This window comes from Balaenoptera physalus (genome assembly GCF_965194825.1).
Source record: "Balaenoptera physalus genome assembly, chromosome: 7".
Classification (NCBI taxonomy): domain Eukaryota; kingdom Metazoa; phylum Chordata; class Mammalia; order Artiodactyla; family Balaenopteridae; genus Balaenoptera; species Balaenoptera physalus.
Genome location: NC_138886.1, coordinates 48,892,556 through 48,918,883, shown reverse-complemented (window position 1 = coordinate 48,918,883; position 26,328 = coordinate 48,892,556). Strand labels below are relative to the sequence as shown.

Below are 26,328 nucleotides of genomic sequence, written 5' to 3'. Positions count from 1 at the left end.
TGCCTCGCTCCGTCCTAGACAATTAAAGCAGTCTAATATAAGAGAAAGGTAAGTATTCAGTAAATGATAGTTTATCATTATTGACTGGGTGGATGAATAAAACACTGACCGTTGCTCTGCAATGGGACCAGCCTAGGAATAACAACAGTTACATTTATATTGTGCTTACGTGTTCCAGGCCCTGTTCTAAGTGCTTTATATATTTCAACACATTTAATCTTTACCAAACCTTATAAAGTAGGTACTATTACTATCCCCATCGTAAGAAAACTGGGAACGTAGTGCTAAAGTAACTTGCTTAAGGTCACAGCATAATAAAGAGGCCCAGACAGGATTTCTACTTAGGCTGACTCCAAAGTCCATGTTTGCCACCACTCCGTTGTTTTCTGCAAGGTAAAAATAGTGTATATCTGCATGCAATAGATAAATAGAAATGATTTCTGTATGCCTTAGTTATTTTTTTGGGGGGGGGAAGGATTTTTTTTAATGTTAATAAATTTAAACTTTAAATTTAAATTTTTACCTCACTAAAAAAGTCATATTTGTATTTTAATAATTTCCCATCCTCTTTGAAGAACAAACTTTAAAGTAGTGGTTTTCAGCTTGTGGCAGTTTTACCCCACAAGGAGACATGTGGCAATGTCTGGAGACATTTTGGTTGTCCTACTTGGGGGCTGGACACTGCTACTGGCGTCTAGTGGACAGAGGCCGGGGATGCTGCTGCGCATGGACAGCCCTCCTCAACAAAGAATCATTCCGCCCCACATGTCAAGAGTGCTGAGGTTGGGAAAGCCTGGCTGAAAGCCAGCGTTGAGTGTTAGCATACAGGACCACACAAAAAGGACCTCATCTGGTCATTTGCGTCATCTCGGCCTCAGACTCAGACTATCCTGTTGCTGACTCAAGTGACTGGTGTGGAGCTGGTTGTGAAAAAGGCCAAAAATACAGATGCACTATCTTTCATCTGGCACAGCTCCACTGTTGGCTGGAGAGCAGCAGAGACGACCTGGGTCAAAGCTCACCTTAAGCTTAAAATATCATGAAAAACGGGGGCAGACAGGCCATTTCTCCCATATGAGGAGGCTATTTCAGGGATAATCTTTTATCTTGTGGGCAGAAAATATTTGCAGGGTGTGCTTACTGGACAGTATTTGCTGTGATTGTAGGTTGCTTTGCATGTTTTTTGCTGCTTTGGTTAGCATGTTGTTTAACCGTGTCAGAGCAAGAAAGGTTGTTTGATGACATACCGGATTGGGAGTAATTACACACTTCTGATCCCCGTCTTTAGTGGTTTTCCTTCTAACACTCTGCTCAGCCCTTACCCACCAAATGTCCCCCCAAACCCAGGACTGGTGTCTAAAATGGGCAACTCTGATCCATTGCTCGTCCCTCCAGAACAGGAAGCGTTTTGTAGAAGGACCTCTATTTCCCTTCTAGACTGGACTCATATTCATCTCACCTCTATTTCTGCTAGTTCTCACTTTTACCATTTCCTTTATTTTCTGCAAGGAGGAGAAATGTAGAAGCTGTGGAAGCTGCCTCACAAACGCCACAAATCTTGCAAAGCTATAGGAAAAAGCAAGGTCATAGAGCCATTATTCCTGCCTGTATGGTCTTTATATAATGACTTGTAGAAGAAACCACCCAGGTGTGTGAGAAACTGACATTGGCTCTTTGTGGCCTTTTCTCCTTTAAGAAAAGGAGAAAAGGAAAGATGCTTACAGTGTAGAACCAGAACTTCACAATGGGTGCGTTGTAGAATTCATAGATTTTTCGGCCCAGGGGGATTAACCGGTGTCTGCTCTGAACCTCTTCTTCATCCTTCTTCCTGGAGGACTCCCCGTTGTTTCGTCCCAACATTGCCTACAGTGGAAGAGAACCGATACCGTCACAGCATTGTTCTGCAGAACATGTTTCAACATGTATCTCATTTTATAGATGGGGAAAGTGTGTTCATAGAACCTAAGAGCTTTGTTCAGGGCCCCCAGAGATTTAGAGATTGTGCCTTCCCTAAGTGTGCATTTGCATTATACATAGAATCTATGTACCCTTTCCCTGGGATGGAAGGCCTTAGGGATATTTCTTGACCATTCTCTTCTCTTCCAGCCTGGAACCTCTGGAAGATGAGCTGTTAGAAGATACCCAGAGTTCTGAGAGAAAGAGCGTAACCTGGAGAGGCCAGGAATCTGTCATTCCTCCCAACCCCTCTCTCCCTTTATATATCGTGAAACAGGCAGGTCTGGGTTCTCTACTCATGCTAACGACTCTTAAGTCAAGGGTAAATTGGACTAGTAATACCTTATTTATCCAAAGGTGTTGAATATTCAAGAGGTTAAGTTATCTGTAGTGCCTGAACTTAGGAATATCTACCCAACTCTTAGGCATATGCCTCGGTTCCCCGATTTCAAACCCTGTAAAGCCTGAATTACTGCTGGTGCTAGTTTGGTGATTCCTGGGCACACGGCCTTCCTCTGCATGGCAGAGTCAACCAGATGGGACTGGAAGTCAGGCCTGACCAGAAAAGGCCCTCATCTCCCAAGTTGTTGCAGATCTCCTTAAGAATTCACTATTTCCTCCTCATTTCCGACAGGAGAAGCGGCAACAACAATTAAACATCACAAAAAAGGCAGAACTTGAGAAAAAGCGGACATACTCAGAAAGGGACTGGGTCCTACCCTGGACACTTAGAATCTGTGGCACCTTGCGCAACTCTTTTAACCTCTCTGAGACTTAGTTTCTTTAACTGTAAAATAAGTAATAGCACCTGATAGAGGGTTGGTTTACAAATCAATCGGCATCTGGAACGTAATAAGTGCTCGGTAAAGATGAGCTGGTCTTTAAAGTGAACTAAGACTTTCTCGGATACTCGTGACTGAAATGATCTAGTTGGGATCTCTCACAAGAAAAAAAGAAGTGTGATATTAGGCACCTATTACAGCATAATTTCTTGGCTTTAATTCTTTCCATATTGTTCTAAGCAAGGTTAGTTTTACAATGTTTGGGAAATGAAATTTTTATTAAGTGTGAGAACAGGGTAAAACCTTATAACTACTGAAGACAGACAAGGATTTGGGGGAAGAAAAAGTATAGGAATATGGGTTTAAAGTTGAAGATCTAATTACCAAAATAATTTACCTTGAAGTTGATAACAGAGACAACCACTAGATAATTCTGGTTTCAAACTACCTTACCCACAATATAGATATATTAGTTTCAACTATTTTTGTCATTGCCTCAAATATCCACTTTACTCAAATATGTAACAATCACAAATGATTTACCTGTAACCATTGGATTTCGGGAAAGGGTAACTTCCATTCCTTTATGGACTCTCTGGCTGGAAAAGTACCTTGAACTAATGAATAGGTAAGATTCCATACTATGGCCTATCTAAGAATTTATTTTGATCAGTGAGCTGAGTCAATCTTTGTGATGGATTGTGATGGATATAGCACACTAGACAGCAATAGGGTTCTATAAATATCGATCATCGACCTCAGGAAACTCTGAAGTTCATGATATTTCTCTTCTATAATTTATAATATATGTAACATAATTATCCTACTTCTATTCTGCTTATTTATATGCTCAATAATACAAGACCATTTGGGTACACAATTAGATGAGAGTAAAGGCAGCTTGGAGGGTTTTAGGCATCTTGGAGAATGGCATCTTGGGGTAACCTCTAGGGATGGTGGCTTTCCCAACAGAGTTGTAACAATGCCCTGGGTCTGTGGATGTGTTGAGGCTTTATTAGGCAAAATTCAAGACACTTACCTAGCAAGGCAGGTAAAACAAAGGGAAAAACAGAACAATCTATTTTGCCTTTATTGTTCAAAAATATTTCAAAGTGAGTGCATTTTTAAGAGGCTTGTCTTTCATGGTTTAAGTAAAGCATTTTCGACATTTCATTAATTCCAGCTTAACTTGCTGATTTTGTTGATTTCTCTTCCCAGTAGTCAAACATTTCCTTAGCCTACATTTCTTAAAGCAGATTGTAACAGGGTCAAATACAGACATGACTGCACAATATGGATTTCAGAATCTTTGCTGGCTAGACACAGATGTCAAGTCCGGGAAAGATCCTTTGAGGTGAACTAAGCTATTAAAGGCTACTAAAGTGAAGCAAACTGAGGCTGATGTTTCATGTATAATTTTGGAAGGGCCAAGGGAAAATGTTCCATTCCAAGAGAGGATATACTGATTTAACACAGAAGCTCAAATATCAATGCTATGAAGGGAGTGGAATTGTCAACAAGCTGCATTCTCCAATCCTGTCTGGGGTGAGCTGAGACCAGTGGTCCAGCAGTAACAGAATTTGTCATTAGGGTCAAAGAAAGTGCCACCTTAAAAACAAGTGCTGTCCAACCCTGACTTTGCCAGCCCATAAGTCCTTTCCTTCCTTTCATTCTCCCTGCTGTTTCAGCCTGTGGAGAATCAGCTCAGGCAGTAATGCTGTTGTGGTGTCTTCTACTTGGGTTCTCAGTAGACAATGGCAGGGGCTATTCTTTGGGAAGTAGACTTTGCTCTTAGTCCAGAGATGCATCTTTTATTGTGGCTTCTTGAAAGATCAGATCCTCAAAACTCTGGACCGAGCAGGAGAGGCAGCTGCCTCTTTTGTTATCTTCCTTGAGACCCAACCAGAAAGAATACTGCTTTAGCTTCTGGCTACCTTCCTAGGTTCCTTCTTTGAGCCTTCCTAGGATGTACACCAATGTCAAGGACATGTCATACTTGACACAGGAGGCCCATGCATCCCTATTGGATTCTTTCTACTACGTGGTGGACCAAACCAGCTGAGTTCCTACATTTGAGACTAGGAAGAAATTCTTTGCATCCCTTAGGTTTTTCAGGTAAAAGCATGGCCAGTGGAGTCTGCATGCCTGGGTTCTAATCCCGGCTTTGCAACTAATTAGGTGGGTAACCTTGGACCATTTAACCTCTCTTGAGTCTCAGCTTCCTCATCTATAAAATGGTATAACAATAGCATCTACCTTGTGGGCTTGTTGTGAGAATTCCATGAGTAAGTGTACAGTTAAGCATTTAGCACCATTATAGCAATATTAGCAAACATTTACCATGTGCTAGGCACCAGTCTACATTAGTTACATGTACACTTTTTACATAGTTTACATGTACCTGTCAGCTAGTAATACTAATAATGTCATTATTCCCATGTTAGAGGTTAAGAAACTGTGCCCAAGGTTGCACAGCAAGTAGGTGACAGGGCAGGATTCTGGCTCCAGAGCACACACTCTTTACCCCTCTGCTGAAGCATTCAATAAAGATTTGGTATTACTACTACCAACGTTTCTGCTAGTGATCAAAATATCATTTCCTATCCTTGAAGGGGTTCAGAGGCCAAAATTATGGCAAGTTCTTTAGGGAAGACAGTCATTTGATCCTGTCATAGAGGGAAGCCGACTCCTCCACTAATTTATATAAGGATCCTGAAATTGAAAGCAAACATAGGACTTGAACTCAGTGAGTCAAAAGCAGTGAATGATTAATCAGTCCAAAGAGTGGCCCAATGCATACCCCCTGTTGTACTTGGGGCTGGGAATGTGCCTGCAAATAGATCTTTAGGAAGGACCTACTGAAGGAAATAGTGTTTATCTGGAGGAAAAAAAATTCGCAGGGTGGTCCCACTTAGGATAATAATGCCAAGGCCTTTTGTCACCTGAGCAAGACCAATTTTTTGCTTTTTCCCCAAACAGCTTCTTCTGGCTCATCACGGTAATTGGTCAGGGTGGTGGGGAGGGTGGGGGGTACCCAGGAAGTCCTATGGAGCTGTTGCCTTATGTCTCCAAAGCTCTGAAGCCTTGTTTGTCCCTTTAATAGCATGTGATGTTTTTAGACTTTGGATACAATCCAGTGGTAGTCATGCTGCTCCAGCAGGGGTTGCAGGAAGCTGTCCCATGCCCAGCTGCCCCATTCCCCCTACACAACAAACCATCCATGCTCTATAATTATACCAGGAAGAGCTAATAAAAGCCTTCCATACAAACCCCCAAATTCAATTAGTGCTGTATTTGTGAGCCTGACCTCAAAGACAGATAAAGGCTTAGCTTCTGATCAGCACAACGGCTCCAGCTCAGTGGAGCCAGCTGCTCCCAAATCAGATTCCCTTTCCTTCTTAGTGTGCTAAGACTGCCACATCACCTGTTGTTTATAAAGTATCACCTGTTTGGAAAATTCAGGGTGTCTTGCTTCTGAATTTCATTGGGTTGTTGAGTGCCACTTACCTGGCTGAAGGATTAGAATCAGTCCCTTTAGTTATGTTATTTGTGTACAGAGAGGACACTTATTTTTTCTTGGCTGCACCATGCAGCATGTGGGACCTTAGTTCCCCGACCAGGGATCAAACCCGTGCCCCATGCATTGGAAGCACAGAGTCTTAACCACTGGACCGCCAGGGAAGTCCCCGAGAGGACACTTTTATAATAACCTGGTCTCAATACTTAAATGAAAGTACCTGGTGGGAGGCTGACCTCAAGAGTTATTAAATCTTAAGCCATATCCATGGGAGAGGTGGATTAGGGGTTCTCCCCTCTGACAATAACTGCATAGTTTTTTCTTACTGTCAATTCCATGTCCTCTTCGTCTTTTTCCTTCGTGGGCTTCTCTGGTTCTTCTTGCTCCTTCTCTTGGAGGTGAATTTCCTGGGCCTGAGTCATATAGGGCATGTCATCTTTGTTCTTGAACTCCAAGCTGAGAATTGAAGGAGGAAGTAGAATTCCCAGAATTACCTAAAGTAATAATAATGATAATAATAATAATCACATTTAAAGGATTAAGATAAGGGTGGTTGCTTAGAATCAGAGAGCCTGGGGGGTGGGGTCTGTGTGTGTGTGATGTGAGGGTGTATGAGTGTTGGCTGTGCCCATAGTGGGGACCTGCATATCTGAGTAACTAAGAACATCCATACTAAGAGGGTCACTTCTGCCCACGTGACTGGGAACTGTTAACTGTTAACTCACAGTAGCTCAGTCTGATTTTGGAGAAACAAAGCATCTTACCCAAATACATCTTGTCCAATTAACACCTACTTTGCATGAGGGAAACGGAGGAAAAAGATTCTACCCAAGGCAAAAATGGGAAAAAATTCAGATTCCCATTTAGTCACTTGATGGCACTTTGTGAAATCAGTTCATACTTATGTCCATTGGCATTTATTTATTAATATGCCAAGTGGAATTGATTATGTGTCATCTGGTTATCTCCGTAAAAAATACTGTCCTAAGTTGACCTTGAGAAAGTCCATGTAGGAAAACGGTATTCATTTTAGAGCATCCCTCAGCATTTGCTACTATCCAACAGAAACACACACACACGTGGGCTCTGCATCACTATGAGAATCCCTCTGCACAAATGCCCCAGAAGGCTCTGCATTGTATTTCTCTCATTATAAACCACATGCTTAAATCTCCACGTGATGACACTAAATTCATTGGCTTTTCTCATGAGAGGGCAATAATTTCATTCTCTATTTCCAGGGACCAAGTTTCTGAATGATAATACTGACATCTGATTTGTGTTCCCTAAATCTTCTCTCACCTCTTCCCTCAGTCCTAAAATGGTTCTGTGTACAAGGCTTCTGAATACAACCCTCCCTGAAGAAAGTATACCAAGGTGAGGGGCTAAGAGAGGCCATGAAGGATAAGTAAAAATGATCCTCAAGTAATGAGGCAGGGACAGCCTGTGCTCGAGTGCCCAGGGACTTGAGAGCAGCTAAGGGAAAGGGGAGAGTGGTGACCCTGACTCAGGGTGCCTGGCAGGCCTGGGAACGCTCAGATGGCATGCCTGGCAGTCTTCAGGGGACATGACACCCTGTCCTCAAGAGCTGAGAGCCAGGCTTGGCGTTGTTTGCAGTGTAGTGATGGAATGCCCATGACCCACTTCATGGAGCCCTTCTGTGACTCTGGGCCAAGAGCCCACGGAAAGGGTGGAGTCGGGGAGGGTTGCTGGTTCAATCAGGGTGGCCTCAGCAGATTGCTCTGGTCTGGTGGCCCTTTTGTTTTGGGCTGACCTCAGAGTTACCTAGAGCAGGTAGTTCTAGGTAAGTATAAGCCTGGCTGGCTTCAGTTGTAACAGCCACAGACTCTAAACAGATAGAGCATTTAAAAACATTCTTTCCATCTTCCCTTCCCATTTTTTTTGCCTTTTAAAAAATTCTCTCAGTTTAATGTTTTCCTTGTAAAACACTGAAGAAAACAAAAAATCAAAAGCCACTTATTATCCTATTTCTTATACTTTCAACCCCAGGGATAACCACTACAAACAATTTACTGTGTATCCTTTCTATTTTTTTTTTAAAAAAATGAAGTTGTACAAATAGAACTATACATGTACATGCTTTAAAAAAACCAAAGAAAGGGACTCAGGCTCTACATATTGGTCTGCAACTTGTTTTCCTTCAATGAAGAATAGATCAGGATTACCTAGCAACATCTTTACATATAAATCTCATTTTTATTTCCTTTAAAAAATTTCTAAAGTACAGCTGATAAGAGCCAATGTCTCTTTATGGTGCCAAGGAGGGGCCAAGGCGTTCAGGCTCGCATGGAGGTGAAAGGTTGCCTAAGTTAAGTGTCTCCTGGTGCAGCATGGCTTGTGACAGAGCAAATGATACCTCCTATGGTACCTGTGTGTGACCATCACCTTTGGATCTTCTGAGAATATTACTGTCTAGGCATGCCATCTCTAGAGGTTCTGATTTAGAAGAATTTGGGGTAGGCCCTCGTCTCTGTATTCAAAAAAACAACCCATTATACAGAAGATTCTGATGCACAGTTGGGGCTTAGAACCACCCTCCCGAGTTAAGAGAATGCCTACTACCACTGCAGATTTGGCTTGGAAAGCTCCCACCAGCCCTCTGGTCCTCATAGCCAACAGGGCCTTCTGGACTCACTGACCTTGAGGCCTGAGTTCTTGCGCATCCGGAGCCGACCCATCCACATGTCCGTGAGCAACATCTGGCTGCATGTGTGTGCGATGAAGTCACGGTGCTTGGCAGCTACTGCGAGCTGCAGGCATGTGGCGTTGCTCCAGTTCTTCAGCTCATACGTCAGCAGTTTCATGGCCAGCTGCTCATCCTGCTTGTAGGACTGGTCCAGGAGCTCCACGGCCAGCTGGCCAAAGTCCCTGAATGAGAGAATGTGAGGAACTGTCTTTTGGCCATCTTGGAGACTTAGATGATGAAAGTGGGGACCCACTGGCCAAGCCACAAAGGGTGGTCGCTGAGTGGTCTAGTTGTTCCTTATGGGGTCTAGTCTGTTCATTCATTCATTCAGCCAACACCCATTAAGCATCTACTGTGTGCCAGATACCATGTTTAGAACCGGGGGTGTAAGTCAAATGAAGCACAATCCCTGCACTCAAGGCCCCCAGTTCAAAGCATATGGATGCGGAAGGCAGACCCAAAACTCAGAGTGCAGTATGTCTTCTTAAATGTGACAGACCTCAGTTCCGAACTGGGCCTTGTCAACCACAAGTGTGTGATCTTGGGCAGGTTACTTAAATTCTCTGAGTCTCACTTTCTTCAGGTGTAAAGTATGCATCATAAGGGACCTACCTCTGGAGGCAGTTGAGAGGGTGAAATGAAATCTATGTATCTGTATGTACCTCTGTATCTAGCACTGTGCACTGTAAATGTTAACTGTTTGTGTCCACCCTCTGTGTGCACCATTGGGTTGATTCTGTCTCCCCTTGAAGTATTGGATAGCTCAAAAAACCTGTATCTGGGGACCACCTTCCCTTCTCTTCCCCTGACCACGCCATTTGCTAGGCTGTCCAACCTGGAGTTGTGGTTCAGCTCCTGGGAGATGTCATCGACCATGTCGTTCTCAGAAGCCTCGTGGGCCATGGCTTTGCAGAGCTTACAGGCCACCAAGGCCTTGGCCATGGCCTCCTCGCCGTGCTGCCAGAAGAACAGGGCCATCTTCTGCCGCTTCATCAGGACGGCCCACACCATCAGCTCATGAAAAGGGAAAGGGAAGTGGTTGATCTCAGGGTCATCCAAGTCAATGTCCACCTCTTCTTCACGCTTCTTGGTTGTCTTTCTTCCTCGCCTCAAGGGAACATCATCCTGTAATTTTAGGGAAAAAACATAGAGATGGAGTTAGAAATGAATCCATTCAATTCAGTAAATAGTTCTTGGATGTCTACTACTGGCCCAGCTCTGGGATAGATACAGAAAAAATGAACTATCTTTTCCTAGCTTCTATTCTAAAAGAACTCACAAGCCCCTGCATGCCTAACTTTAAAACAAGTTATAATAAATGCATAAGCACAGTCCTATGGGAACATGTCAGTGTTATACTTTAATTTTAGAACAGTTTTTTAATGGGCTTTTTTTTTTTTAACTTTTGTCCATTCTTTTCCTCTACAAGTAGGGTTAGTTGTACCTCATGATGGACAGCACTACCCTTTCTGCTGAAAGGACAAGGACATCCTATACTTGCACTTGGATATACGATAATAACCACATGAACAGAAGATGGGAGACAGATAATCTATCTTGAGTTTCTGAATACTTCATTAGATGCATTTGTGAAGAATTTCTGGTCTTTGGATCTGTTGCCATTTGTAAGCACCCATGAATAGATTTCACTTACTGGAATTTATATGCTTTCTTGGTTTTCAAGTCAGTACTTCAAATAGGATTTATTTTTTTGTTTGCAATGCTAATATAACCCCATGATAGAATTTTCAAAGCTACTGTGACCTGCCCCCTCGACACTGGAAAAAATTTCACCTCCTTATTTTAGAAACATGTACTAAGCCCTACCACTGGAATGAACTTATATATATATTTTGAAATGTTTAATAAAGAGAATAAACAATTGACACTAATAATTTGAGCAAACACTTACCTCCATTCCCAGCAGTTTCAAGGCTTTGGGCTGTTAAAAAAATGTTATGCACAAAGTTAGATCTTTCTTTATAGAGGTAAGAAAAGAATCCTAATGTATCTTAAACAGGTAATGGAACAAATCTATTGTACCATACAGCATTTATTCATTTCACTAAATAAAATACCACAGGGGAAACTCTTTATAGAAATTCTAAAAGAATTAGGGATTTAGTGATTTTGGTGAATTACAGAAAATTAGGAAACTGGAGAGGCATAATGAGATTGCCCAAGGGTAGAGCCTGCAGGTTTATAATCTCTTTTGTGGACCAAGATTTCTTCCATCATCCTAAAACCATCCCGCTAGGCCGACCTCTCCATGACATCAAGCACTTGAGTGAACAATGAGACATTCAGTCAAACCATGAGATGTTTCCCAAACCTCTGAAAGACCTCTATTATCTGGAGACTTGGGATATTATTCAGAAATACTGTATGTTGAGATGCTTCATGCTGGCTATCTCTCTTTGCTGCGGTCCAGTAGAGCAGGGTGAGTGGGACCAGAGGGGCATGTGCTGACGGCAAAAGGCACTCAATGGCATGGAAAGTGTAAGCACACACAGTAGCACCACTGCTGATGCTGGGGATGTGCAAAACAGGCACAGACCAAGACGGAAGAGAAGGCAACTCAGCAAATTATAGAACAAGATGGAACTCATATAGATAAAAAGCTTTGGGGGGGGTCCTCAATAATTTTTAAAGGTATAAATAGATCCTAAGACCAAAAACCTTGAAAACTGATGAGGTAGATAATAAGATTATTTGAATATAATTACTATTCTCTGACCATTAAGGTTCACTTTTTTTAAATGAGAAAAATTACTTTTTTAATATACAAAATGACTTATTTAGAAGTTGAGCATGTCATCTCAATTCATAGCATGTAGAAAAGCTAAAAAAGGTTCACTTTCAATGCCAGTTTCTGGTTTGAATTGGATCTAGTGAGGAAAAGAAAGAAGTGTAACACCCAGTATATTCCTTTTTTTCTTTCTTCTTTTTTAAACAGATTTGATGGCAGAGGGAAGAAGAGGCAGGGCAACTGCCTTGTCATCTGATCTCCCCCTTGGAGATGACAAAGTAGCCACACTCCAAATCTACTGCACATTAGTCCTCCCCGGCGTCCAGGAAATGGAATTTGCTGCCAGCCTCACCCTCTTGGGTCCAAAGAGATTGTGGTAGAGCGTCCGGAAGCGCTTGCGCGTGTAGTTGCAGCGATAAGCCCCTCCCATCAGGTACTCGATCACCAGGCCAATGTCTATCAGGCTGATTCTGTAGTCTGGGGGCAGGTTCCCCTATCAGGGAAGAATGGAACAAACAGACACATCCAAAAGACAGCGTGGTTTACTAGGGATTCTATTCCATGTGTTTTGTAACTATTTTAGAGTAAAATAATAATAATAATTAAAAAAGAAACATATGAATGTATTATTATTCTGGTTAATCAATTCACCTTAAAATAGATCCAACCGAAACCTGGATATTCTCGCTTGGAAAGAAGACATAAGTTAAATAAGAAGATGCAGTAATCGTCGGCAATAACAGAAAATCAAAATATTTATTCAAGTCTTCAGCTGGGGAGAAAAAAACACCAGTGTAGCAGAAAGAAACACAAGGCTAGACATGGCAAATTCTACCACTCCCAGCCACTAGGAACTATGTTCCCCAGATACTCCCCCTGGACCCCCTCGCTGCTCTGCCTCTGACCCAGGCCTGTTACTGTCCTCTTGCTGATCATTTATTTCTTCACACTCACTAAATGAAGACTCCTTCCAGAAGATGATTGTGATTACCAGGGACTGCATCAGGTGAAATATGCTGAGAGCTCAAATATCGTTTATACAAAACTTCTATTAAACTTTTTTTAAAAATTGGCACCTTTTTAATAAAAGGAGATCAGGATGGATGTCATGACAAAGCCCTTTATGAACATCCCCTGTGATTAAAGAGAAAGAGGGGTGAAATAAGAGAAGTTTTATCAACGGAATGTTTATTTTCTCAGAATTAAAGAGGTTTTTCATATTTTCTTTCAGAGAATAGTGCTTCTTAAGGACCTAGAGCTATGGTATAAGTTTAATGTTGTACATATAGATGCAAAAACAAGAGTTTTTATTATTATCTGCTCATTACTGGTTTCTACTTCAAAAGGGAGCTCTATAGGGTCTGAGGAAAATCCTTGTTTTGTTAGGTCAAGGAAGAAATAGTTCTGTTTGTGGGAAATTCTGAGCTCACAGTGAGTTCCAAAGGGTACAACTGATCAAGTCTCACTGTCTGGTTTAGCTCCCTGATGCAGAAGTGTGCTCTATACCATGAATGGCAGGGGTACCACACCGTGTTGGAAGCCTGGCACACTGCATTCTTAGATACATTTTGGAGGGGCCTGAGGGCTTTGTCCACTTTGGGGTTTGTCTTTAATGGAGGATCCATCCAGGATGCTGTGTGAGGTTCCTGCCACTTCACAGAAGTGGCTCATAATAGTGGTGGTTTTCCAACTTTGTGGCATCTGAACCATCTGAGGAACTTGGTGACAATGCAAAGGTCTGGACCCTATCCTGCTTCGAGTATAAGACTCTATGCACTTTGTGAGCTGTCCAGGTGATTCTGAGGTCTACTAAATAAAGTTCAGGTGGGATTACACAGCAGAATTGGGAAATTCATAGTGTATGAAGATAATCATTATCACTAGGAAATTAGCTTATGTAGTTTTATTAACTGAAGGTAGGTTTTCAGTTATCCTTATCAGCTTTCCTATGGTCAACAGCAATCACTTGAAAGGGATTCAGGATTACAGGTGGCCCATTGTATCCTGCCATCAAACCTATAACTTCATATTTTTAATTGCTTTATTTATCTTTGTATTCCCAATGCCTGGTGTATGGTAGGCATTCAAGATTTTTTTTTTTTGGTCAAAAATGTGAATAAGTAAAACACTGAAATTAATCAATGTATTTGGGATCAAGTCTCAGTTTGGGTTTCTTCAGTATTATGTTCTCAGTAACAACTAACTAGTTACAGTTTATGAGTCACTCCTGAGTGGGAAAGCCCCAGCTATCCTCAGGTTATCAAGAAAGACCAATTGTCTGACTTCTTTAAAAGGGAACTTAGAGATTTATTTTAAGGTAGTAACTTTTTATGTATTGTCCTTTCCATAAACATTAAACTGAATCTAAAAATATTACCTGTGCAACACTTCTCCATTATTTTGGGCAGGTTAACAAGACTGCACTTTCTGTATTGTCTGGCTCTTACTGGACGGTTAGGCAAGGCTATTATTTCAAGAGTAGAAGAGCCCCAGAGCTTCTCTGGGCACATCTGGGTCAGCCTCACCTCCTGTGCATTTTGCTCCTACACGGATGACCTCCAGAGGAGGCTCACCCCATCTGTGCTATTTTCCTTGGCACTGTGAAGCTGGCAGGGGAAAGAGCACTGGCTGCGAGTCAGCTGCTCTGGACTCTATCCATCCTTCACAAATCATCCACTTTCCCTCAAGGCCTCAGTTTTCTTCCCCGTAAAAGGGGCTGAACTCCATGCCCTTTATGGCCTGTAATGCTCAAGTACCAGGTTTCAGAAAAATCCCCAAAAGGTTTATTGTGATGCTACTGAACAACAATCATAGTGGGTCTATGAATTTGTGCCTATTTTTAGTCTTGTAACGATTTTCCAAATTTAAAACGTGGGTAATAGTGAGCCTAACACCTGTATATTTCCTTTTGAGAAACCTATGTGTGAACATCAGTTTGAATTCTAACAAGAAGAACCAATATTGCCTGAAGGCCAATATTGAATGGCAATATTTATGCTTTTGAGGTCTCTGTAAGAGTGGGTTGTCAGGAAAGTGATAATAGTAAAATTCAAAATAAACAAAAATTTTAGAGGGGCAACACTTTTTGCAAATGTTCAGCAAACATTGGCAACATTGTTTTGCAAAATTTTATGCAAATTCATAAAGGGCTGATAGGCTTACATACTACCAAAGAAGGTGCTGGAATCTTCTTTTCCTAGAAATTTCTTATATAAAGCTTGATTATTTTGGAGTGATTTTTGTATGATCTGGTCTGAAGTAGGAGAAAAGATTCTGTGACCATTCTGGGTTACTGAGCTTTGAGTGACGGCCTGAAAGGAACTGGTCTGATTTCTGTTTGACTACAACGGGGGCAATGGTCACCTAACAAGGCAATGAGGGTTCTCTCTCTGTACTTCAATTCATGCTCTGAAAACAGGCAATGTGGACATAGTTACTTCTAAGGTCCTGTCTGTTTCTAAAGGTCCAGTTGTTTGATCACTACCTGGAAGGCTGCTCTTATTTCTATGCTGCCAGGTCCCTGGGCAAAGACCCCTGTCCAGAGCTTCCAGAGTTGATGTAGTTTCTAATAATCTGCTGGAATTTGGTTAGTAGAGATGGAGGCTTAGAGAAAAGGGAGGGTAAAGGGTTAGACAGGGATGGGCTTGTGCTCATAACATCCACCTCCTTCAAAAAAAAGCAGAGAAAAATGCCCCCTCATATTCCACAGGTAATGTCCAAAAACCTCTGGAGGAGTCTTCCTTTGCTTGGCTCCTTTTCGAACAGGAAGTCAATATACCGGAGTAATATTCATTCTGCCTGCTGTTTCTGTTATTCCCTGCTCCCATTTTTTGGTAATTACTTTGGTAACTGGTAAAGTCTGAACACTTATTTCCCATTTCATGCCTTAACAACACATAGCAAGCCACAGGATTCAAATAATTTGATCCACAGAGTAAAATAGAGAGGCTTGGATCCATGGGTAGGTAAATTTTACAACTTGAAAACATTGTCTCCTTTTTTTTCATGCCATGAGATACTACTCTGAGGCTAAATTTTAATCCATGCCATGCCTAAGGATGTCTTTTAATTAAAAGAATAACTTAAATTCACTTATTAGATCTGCTCTTCTAAATGCACTCTGTTTTTCAGATGTCAGCTCATGATATCACTATCAGATTTCAGCTGTTTAGGAAACTTTTTTTTTTTCTTTGAAACTCATAACAAGCCTTCAAAGAATACTGTTTCCTTCTGATGTATGCAAGGTATAAAATGATAGCTGGTTGTCATATTTACCAAGGGAGAGTGGGGAAAAGACCAACCTGGTGAAAATTCATGGGAAAAGAGGACATTCCCTCAGTGTTTGGCATGGCAGTAGACTGGGCAACCAATCTTTTAAAAATTAAGAATGCTTTTGCAAATTTGCATGAATTTAGCAGATGGAGTTATGAAAATGTCCTTTCTTTACCCAAAGTGTGTCCAAAATGCTTTTTCTTTAAAATTTGGCAAAGCTCTGGGTCTTGATTCCCATATAAATGAATTTTAAGTTATAATAATTTCACCACTACTCTTACATAATAGTCAAATATCACCCTTCTTTGGTGGGGAGGGATAATTGAGGCAATCTAAAGTATTAGTACATTTAATTTAAGAAAGAAAAACTACTACTTTAAAACATACAGAGGCACAAATTGAGCAGACAGTTAGCTACTAAAATGGCAAGTTAGATTTCATGGAAAAGCGGACAGACTCAGGCCACTCTGGTTTAATATGAGAGCATTGGTACATCCAATGGATTTATGCACGAGAAAGGTTCAGGGAACTGGGTTGGGTGATATTTTAAATTTCTGATTGATACTAACTCTACCTCATTGCTCCTAGATTTCTCCCTTGATATAAATAATTTAAGATTTTGAAACTAGCTTGGGAGTAAGTCTCCACGTTCAGTTCTGTTGGTTTCAAAGGATAGTTGGACTTGGAGATATGCTGGTTAACTTAACGATGGTCTGATAATTCCTAAATGCATTCTCTGGGTTCATAAGAGTTATTTACATTTTATTTTACAGACATATTATCAAACACTACGTTTAACGTCCCGAACTGTGTTTCTAATTTTTGAACAGCATTCATTTCATACTAGGGCTTATCACTTACTGATTAACTTTTGTCATAGATTAAATCAATTAATATGTACATAAAGTCCTATAATCATAAAGCACAAAGCACATGCTAATTATTATGTTCCTTAATTTTGAAAACTGTTTAAACTGCCCAAGATTTTCTTAGCATTTTAAACCTAGTTTTTGTAGATTTTGTATATCTTACTGGCATAAATTGATGGAAGTCATCTGGAACCATCTGAGGAAGATGTTTACCAATATTAATTTCTCTCTCATTCACTTCTTAAAAAAACACAAACAAAAAAACCTAATTTTTAGCTACTTTCATCCATAAAACATAGACACTTACAGCTCCTTTGGCTACCACTGTTATTCTTTCTTGCTCTCCAATAGTCAGACACTCACCTTTATCATAGAAATAAATGGAGTCTGCATTTCTTGCCCCTATTTCTTCCCAAGGGAAGAAACTAAACATAGGCTTTTGTTTCTCCCAACCATATTGGCAGTCTCTTTTCTCAAGAAAAAGGATAAATTTTTCCTAAGCCATTTCAGTACTATCCTGAGTGATTTCTTATTTTTTTCCTGTTACTAAATTAGTAAGTAAATGAATCCTTATATAACTATATTCTTGCTCTGGTATTTGGATCACACTTGAAAGAAAAATAAAACTGCTCCTAACTGATAGTCCTCCCAAATTCTTACCATCCTGTCCTTTCTTGTTAGTCTATATTATTTTTGAGGTATACCTTTAGCTAAGAAGTTAAAGAAAACCCTACCTTAAAAATACTCTACATGCCTTCCACTAAATGTAAGCAAATGTAAGAGGCAGCTAATGGAACTTCAGAAAAAAGAAAATGATATGCAAAGCAAAGTCCTACGAGGAAGAGAACCTATTAGGAGGGATTTCAATCATTTATATTCATTAAAATCTAACTGCAAAAATCTCTTTGAAAATCAGGCAAGACATTGAGAAACTTGGTGATGGAGGTAGATGAGTGACTTTATATGAAGGCTTGGCCTGCCCAGTGGCTGGGACTAAGGGAAAAGACACACAGCTGTCTCTTCAGAAAGCCTCATAATTCCTTCAGTGACACAGACTAGATTAAGGTGAGGGGGATATTTTACTTATTATTTTAGAAAAACTCAAAACATTTTGAGTTTTGAACATGAGCAACAAGTATCTTGGCAAAGAATACATGCTGGGTGTGTACATCTAATCTTCTGAGATACTTCTGTTTAGTTTCCAGGCAATTTTATGCCAAGATAAATTAAACAAAATAGGAAGACTTGAGGAAAAGAGAAATGGGTTTGTTGAGGGCAGGTATGTTTATGGCTTGAAATGAGGCAGACCATGGAAAGGTGTGATCTTGGTAAAATATACAGATGGCATAGCATCTATTTCCCTTGCTTTGAAAGAACTACAGGCTTCACTCACTCACATGGATGAGAAATTTTTCAGTAAGGTTGTGCAGAGATGGGAGTAAAGTTCCCAAGGGCCTACAGAAGGAGGTTTTTTAGTACTCTTTACTCATTATCAGCAAAGGTCCAGCTGGTTAATAGGTACATTATAATCAGTCCCAGGGCCTTTGATTGGCCTTTCGAAGGAAAAATTAGTAAGTGGCTACAGGACACCTAAAGGGTAGTTCTAGCCTATGACTTCCTATGAGATGAAGGAATGGCACTCTACTTTTTACCTCACTTTGTAGCTTTCTCCGAGTATGTCCTATGGACTTTGGCAAAGAATTGCTACCAACTGGTAGGTGGGTATACCTGTGTATGTGTGTGCGTGTGTACGTGTGTATGTGGTAGGGGAAGTGACACCATTTATTTTATCCTTTGGTGTTAAAACATCACTTTCTGGGAACCCTGCCAAGGGTTCAGAACTGAAGCTACCTCAGAAAGAGATTGTATGGGGCAGAACAAGCACTTGGTTAAGATTAAATGTAACCTCCCTGTGCCTCATTTTTCTTATCTATAAATGGGAATAACACTATATAGTAAAAAAAAATAAAATAATAACTCTACTTCATATATTTGTTGTGAAGATGAAATGAGCTAAGACACATAGAAGGATTAGTGTCACATACCTTGTCATCACTAAATCCTAGGTACCATTACTCATGATTATGATTATTAAAGGATTTGAGTTCTAAATCTAGCTCCTTACTAACCACTCAATACAGTTCTCACCTCCTTGTGTTTCAACCTCCTCATTTTAAAATTGGGCATAAATCTACTAGATCCAAACCAACTGGCTTTTTCCCCCATCAAATTTGATGATGTGAAAAAATATATTGGAGAAAATAAAGTGTTAGCAGAATGGAATGTATATATATGTTGTAGTCTCTGTTTCTCTGAGACTTTTTGAGCTACACTTACTATATGCTCTGTGTCATGCTAGACGTGGCAGTGATACACTGTATCAGGAGCTAGTAAATAAATATACCTTTCATGGTCAGTTGGATAGCATGGAAACGAGTTCCCCAAATAGTGAGGAGCACATGGAAAAATACAGGTAATGGCATAAATCCACACGGCATGGGGGGAAAGCCTAGGGTTCCACTATCCGAAAGCATTATGTCCAATGAAAGCATCTAAAACCATGGAGACTGGCAATAAAACCGCAGCTGCATCATAAGCAGAGATGTCAAAGTTAAAAGACATACACGCACACTGTGTCCTGAAATGAGGGGGTCTGGCAGGGACAGGAATACTCTGGCAGCTCATGCAAAACAGGCACTTTCTAATCACAGGAAGCAGTCAAGACAGGGCCTCCGACCTGCAGTCGAGAGGGTTCTTACCTTTTTGACATCCCTGACCAAGTGGTACAATGTGTTTGAGGGCCCATGTCTCTGAAAACAATAAAGAAGAATCAAATGGTTTTGCTAGTCAGGGGCTCTCATTGGCAAGGCAACAAGGATCTGGAAGGAAGGGTTCTGGCTGGCGGAGGGGAAGTTCATTAAGATGAACCTTGTTCTAGTTGCTCAGTTGTACCTGTCTTTTCTAAACAAATACAGTGGCAGGTTTTTGGATTGTGGCTCCTCAAGAAAAATCATTTGAGGTTCTAGATTCAAACTTTGCAAAGGAGGCCATCAACTCTGTTGACAGCTGGGCCAAAACATCATTCAAGAGGCTAGTTGTGCAGCAGGGGGAGACAAAAGGGCCAGTTTACTGCATTAGAACTACAATTTGGCACACTGCCAATCGCAACTTGTTTATTACCCATAATGAATGAGAAACTGGCTAAAGCAGGGTTTGGCAGACTTTTTCTGTAAATAGCCAGATGGTTAATATCTTAGACTTTGTGGGCCACACAGTCTTCATCGCAACTGTTCAACTCTGCCATTGTGCAAAAGATCCTTACCTTTGCTTAAGGTAAGAATAAAGTGAAGTGGTTTGCCATTCTCTTGTCTTTCAGGAATAGGAATATCAGATGAAACACAGGATGCCTAGTTAAATCTGAATTCCAGACAGCCACTGAATAACTTCTTTTTTTGTTTTAATTTTCATTCATTTTATTAATTCTTAATGTTGAACTTTTTTTTTGTCATATTGATGGCCTTTTTTTTTTTTTTTTTTTAATCTGTTTTTATTTTTGGCTGTGTTGGGTCTTTGTTGCTGTGTGCAGGCTTTCTCTAGTTTCAGCGAGCGGGGGCTACTCTTTGTTGTGGTGCACAGGCTTCTCATTGTCATGGCTTCTCTTGTTGCAGAGCATGGGCTCTAGGCGCACCGGCTTCAGTACTTGTGGCACGCAGGTTCTAGAGCGCAGGCTCAGTAATTGTGGTGCACGGGCTTAGTTGCTCCGCGGCATGTGGGATCTTCCCGGGCCAGGCATCGAACCCCTGTCCCCTGCATTGGCAGGCGGATTCTTAACCACTGCGCCACCAGGGAAGCCCTGATGGCCTATTTTGTATTTCTTTTTAGTATTCATGTATTTTTTATGTATCAAATTAAAAGTTTTAAATGTAACTATATCTCTTAATCTTTTGATTTACAGCTTCTTCTGTTATGTTTCCTCATCTTTTTAAAATTGAGGTATAATTGACATATTTTAGTTCCAGGTGTACAACATAGTGATTTGATATTTGTATATAAGGCAAAATGATCATTACAATAAGTCTATTTAATATCTGTCACCATACATAGTTCCTAGATTTTTTTCTTGTTATAAGGACCTTAAAGATCTACTCTCTTAGCAACTTTCAAATATGCAATACAATATTATTAGCTATAGTCACTGTGCTGTATATTACATCCTCATGACATTTATTTTATAAATAAATTTGGAATTTTGTACATTTTGACCAATAACAATGAATAATTTTGAGTATAAGTATGTCTTGAGCAATATTTGAGACATACTAAAAATTATTTGCTCTTTATCTGAAATTCAAACCTAACTGGGAATTCTGTATTTTTGTTTGCTAAATCTGGTGACTGTATTGGAAGATCCTGAACAGTGATGGCAAATCCTTAAGCACTGCTGGAACAAATTCAAGTATTCAAGACAATCCCTGTGTACCGCCTCAACCACTGGTCCCTTCAGGCGGACATGCTGATCAGAACTCTTTTTCCACTGAGGGATGCAGTATTGTGTCGGAATTAAACATGCAAACTCTGGAGTCAGAATGCCTGGCTCCAAACCTGACCCTGCTGCTTACCAGCTATGACCATGGGCAAGCTGCTTAACCGTGACTCAGTCTTATTATCTATAAAATGAGGATAATACTACCACTTATCTGGTAGGGCTGTTGTGAGGATTAAATGATGAAATGTTTATAAAACTATTAAAATAGTGCTTAGAAAATGTTAGCTATTCTTATCACTGAGGCCATTCACTGTTCCATAATCCTTTTCAAGAGAGTACTCTAGGGAATGTTGATTAGACTTGACTGGAGTGATGAAATCTATTGGCCTTTCTTGATCTATAACTTTACTACTTACTTCTTTCCAATCATTGGAATAAATCACTCTACACCCTTGATTCTCTAATTTATATGAAGGTCATTCAACTCTGTGTTTTCATTTATTTATTTTACTGAAAACCCCATTATTATTTTTTCCCCAGTTTTATTGAGATAAAATTGACATGTAACATTGTGTAAGTTTAAGGTGTACAATGTGATGATTTGATGCTCGTATATATTGTGAAATGTCTACCATAATAAGGTTAACATATCCTTCACCTCACTTAATAATCATTTTGTTGTTGTTATGGTGAGAACATTAAAGCTCTGATCTCATAGTAACTTGCAAGTATACAATATAGTACTGTTAACTACAGTCACAATGCTGTACATTAGATCCCTGAAACATATTCATCTTATAACTGAAAGTTTGTATCCTTTGGCCAACATCTCCACATTTCCCCCGCCCCTCGGCCCCAATTTTTTGGAGGAACCTCCATATTGTTTCCTATATTTTGTTCCCTTGTCTAATATTAGTTAACTGTATATGCATGAGTTTATTGCTGGGCTCTTGATTCTGTTCCATTGGTCTATGTGTCTGTTTTTATGCTGATACCATACTATTTCGATTACTGTATCTTTGTGATATAGTTTGAAATCAAGAAGTGTGATGTCTCCACCTTTGTTCTTCTTTCTCATGACTTCTTTGGTTATTCAGGGTCTTTTGTGGTTCCATGCAAATTGTAGGAATGTTTTTTTCTATTTCTGTGAAAAATGCCATCAGAATTGCATTGAATCTATAGATGGTTTTGGGTAGCATGAACATTTTAACAATATTAACACTTCCAGTTCATGAACATGAGATATCTTTCCATTTACTTGTGCCTTCTTCAATTTCTTTTATCAATGTCATAGTTTTTGATATATGATCAAAGATCTTTCACTTCTTTGAAAGATCTTTTAAGATCTCAAAGATCTTTTAAGTTTATTCCTAAGTATTTTATTGTTTTTGGTGCTGTTGTAAATGGAATTGTTTTCTTTATTTCTTTTTCAGATAATTTATTGTTAGCATACATAAATGCAATTGATTTTTGTATGTTGCCTCTGTATACTGAAACTTACTGAATTTATTAGTTCTAATAGATTTTTTGGTGGAGTCTTTAGGATTTTCTGTATACAAGATGCTGTTATCAGCAAACAGAGACAATTTTCTTTCTTCCTTTTCAATTTGGATAAAAAATTTTTATTTCTTTTCCTCCTTTTTTCTTGGCCTATTTTCTCTGGCTACGACTTCCAGTACCGTGTTGAATAGGAGTGGTAAGAGTGGGCACAATTTTCTTGTTCCTGATCTCAGAGGGAAAGCGTTCAATCTTTCACCATTGAGTATGATGTTAGCTGTGGGTTTGTCATATATGGCCTTTATTACATTGAGGTGTGTTACTGTTATACTCAATTTGTTGAGAGTTTTTACCGTGAAAGGATGTTGAATTTTGTCAAATATATTTTCTGCATCCACTGAGATGATCATATGATTTTTGTCTTTCATTCTATTAATGTGATGTATCACATTTATTAATTTGCATTTGTTGAACCATCCTTGCATCTAGGAAGACTCCCACTTGATCATGGTATACCATCTTTTTAATGTGCTTCAATTTGGTTTGCTAGTATTTTGTTGAGAATTTTTGCATCTATATTCATCAGGAATATTGACCTGTAGTTTTCTTTTCTTGCAGTGTCCTTATCTGGCTTTGCTATTATGGTAATGCTGGCCTCCTAAAATAAGTTTGGGAACATTCCCTCCTCTTCAATTTTTTTTGAAGAATTGGAAAAGAATTGGAGTTAATTCTTTAAATGTTTGGTAGAATTCACCTGTGAAGCCATCTGGTCCTGGGCTTTTCTTTGTTGGGAGGTTTTTGATTCCTGATTCAATCTCCTTACTTGCTATTGGTCCACATGCAGCCTTGGCTGATGGAGTGTACTCATGTAGCTGCAGGGTCTTGCAGTTCTAGGGTCTTGCATTTCCACAGCAGTGGCGGTGTGTGTCAGGCCAGCAGTGTACAGGTGCACAGCCAGAGGTGCTAGCTTTCAGAGTGTGCACAGCAGTGGAGGTCAGCCATGGGGGTCTAGGCTGGGTTCTTGCAATCGTGTAGCCACAGAGGCCTGGGCTGGCTGCTGGTGTGGACCCCAGGCATCAGCAGGGGTGAGGGGAGAGGGAGTGGTGAGGGGCTTGGGTGACTGGTGTCTATGAACGCAAATATCTGTAGAGCAAAAGCCAGTGAAATCTGCAGGGGTCTGTGGCAGCTGTGCTGGTTATTGGTTTCTTCACTGGTGAAAAATGCCGGGGTCCTCTGCAGAGCAGGTCTCTGGGAACCATGGTTACTCAGCCTTCAGCCTGGCTGATACTGTGTTCCTAGCTATCACAGTATGTCTCAGCTTTGCAGGTCTCTAGGCGGGGTGAAACCGAAGTGTGTCCTTTGTGCAGTGCCCTGAAAGGCTCACTGGCTCTCTCTTTTCCAGTGAGGGGAACTATTTCTAGCTGAGGAGCTTCCTCTTGGCACAGAGTTGTGCTGGCCTCAGGGGACAGGGTGATACAGACACAATGAAGCTGTTCTTCCTCTCCTTTTTGTGTGGTTATTTTCAGATATTTTTTGTTCCACTGTTTTGCTGAAGTTTCTTAATTGAACTCTTGAGCTCTCCTAGAGCTGTCTTTGTCTGTGGATAGCTGTCTAATTGTTGATCTTTGTTGGGGGGGCGGATAGAGGCTGGGTCTCCCACTCTGCCATTCTGGCGTATTGTTACTGAAAGTCTTAGTATGTGGAACTGAGAAAAATCTGCAGAGAAAACAGAAACGTGGGGTCATTCCGCTAACTTGTTTTCTACTTCCAGCAGTGGGAATGTTACAGAGCCAGGGTGGCACCAGCTAATACCTATCACTGGCTGGGGACAGGTCAACGAGCTCCATCTCATTAGTGCTGTGGGTGGTGGGACAAAGAGGCACTGTGACAAATGAGGGGAAAAACAGTCTCTGAGAAAGAAGCTTTGGTTCAGTACTGGCTTCTGTCTTTACTGAGAAATTTTGTGATCTTGAATAAGCCAGTTCTCTTCTTGGCCTCAGTTTCCTCATCTATAAAATGGGGAAAACAATATCTACTCTTTAAACTTCATTGTATTTTAGTGAGTATCAGCTCAGAGCTGATGTACTTAACTCACTGGATACTCTCAACAACTTCATAAACAGTAGGTTTTCTTTTGATTACTTCTTGGTATCCCTAGTGAATGCATTAACAAATCATTATAAAACAAAACAAAACAAATCTTTCTGGGTAACTCCAAACAAGAGGTTTTTACATTTTATCCTATTATAGTGGAATGAATGAACTTCATAGCTCTGAGGATAACAAGATGGTGCAGGATAGTTAATCGGCCTCCTTTGATGCTTGGAGTTAAATCAATCCTCCTCTGCTGATTGCCTCAAACACCCTCTGGGCTTACAGAATAAAGTGCGTTCTAATTTCCAGAGCCATATGCTTTTGTGTAAGAACCTGAGAACATTACCTTTTGGTGATCATGTAACTTTCTGCTTCTTGGATGCTGACAACTGAGCAGTTAAAACAAGTGGATTCTTGGTGACTTGGTGCTTGTTGTCTATACAGGTCTAAGGGAGCCTTTGTGGAAAATGATCCATGCATTTGGAGGGGAAGGCAGGGACTCACAGACGTGTGGGGGGCAGGAGAAGGTCAAACAAACAAACAAACAAAGTAGAGAGAATAAAATGTGCCTTAGCTCGGTCCTACCGTATTGTACAATTCCTCTAGTCTGGAGATGGTGAGAAAACGGTGCATGCTTACTCCATTCTCTATGAGCAATTTCACAAAATCCACTCTGTCCAGAACTAGGGCATCCAACATGGCTTGCTCCAGAGACCCCACCTGCAAATCAAGTCAGAGTTAGTCTGACCCAGGGTCTAAGGATGTAGTTCTCTGGCATTCTCCTGAATAGTTTAGAAATGGATGCCTTTGACATCTGGTAAACCTTCAGCACCTCCGAGAACATGCTAGCAAGAGTTTCCCAACCCCACTTTTGGGACAGTCACACTCTCTCCTGTGTTTTGGGGCTTGTCTTTGCAAACAGAACACAAGGATCTCTAGTTCCAAAAGCTATTTCTTCCTTGAATCTCTTTTTTTGTTCTAGATTCTGAGAAGGTGCACGGGTTTAAAAGGCTTTCCTTCTTCCAACTCTCTGACCAAACTTCTACAAAACCAGTGAAGTTCCAAGGTGAGTACTTTACTGTCTTCATTGTCATCTTCCTTAGGCTCTAAATTGGACTCCTGGCTGACCTGAGAGGAGGGATCCTAGTAAACAGACCAGAAAGAAGGCTGCTCTTTTTTTTTTTAGTTAAGTGATACTACCTTGTCTCCACCTCGCCCATTTCTACACGGAGGCCCAATAACTATTTAGGTCATTTGGTCTGTTTACTAGGGTTTTATTTAATTTCTTTCACAAAAATTTCCCAGTGTCCAGACTCCTTGACAAATCTTTCCACACTAGCAATTCATTTGCACTAAATGAAGCCAGGGTTTCAATCCTAGGCAGAAGCTCTCTGGGGCA

At 40.5% G+C, this 26,328-nt stretch overlaps 1 protein-coding gene across 15 annotated transcripts in view; it reads right to left on the bottom strand.

Moving 5' to 3' along the window:
• The window catches only part of TRPM3 (transient receptor potential cation channel subfamily M member 3), a 926,458-nt gene that overhangs the window by 76,372 nt on the left and 823,758 nt on the right, over positions 1-26,328 (bottom strand). For 7 of the 15 annotated variants that reach the window (XM_082470822.1, XM_082470807.1, XM_082470810.1 and 4 more), the window contains 9 exons: positions 25,515-25,649; positions 19,612-19,662; positions 12,363-12,398; positions 12,064-12,204; positions 10,875-10,904; positions 9,798-10,087; positions 8,916-9,144; positions 6,582-6,749; positions 1,723-1,863 (listed from right to left, as the gene is read on the bottom strand). In XM_082470822.1, the coding sequence (XP_082326948.1) occupies positions 1,723-1,863; positions 6,582-6,749; positions 8,916-9,144; positions 9,798-10,087; positions 10,875-10,904; positions 12,064-12,204; positions 12,363-12,398; positions 19,612-19,662; positions 25,515-25,649 (1,221 nt within the window). Of the gene's footprint in view, positions 1-1,722; positions 1,864-6,581; positions 6,750-8,915; positions 9,145-9,797; positions 10,088-10,874; positions 10,905-12,063; positions 12,205-12,362; positions 12,399-19,611; positions 19,663-23,589; positions 24,354-25,514; positions 25,650-26,328 lie in introns of those variants that run through there. The other 8 variants (XM_082470817.1, XM_082470821.1, XM_082470816.1 and 5 more) reach the window with 5 other exon arrangements.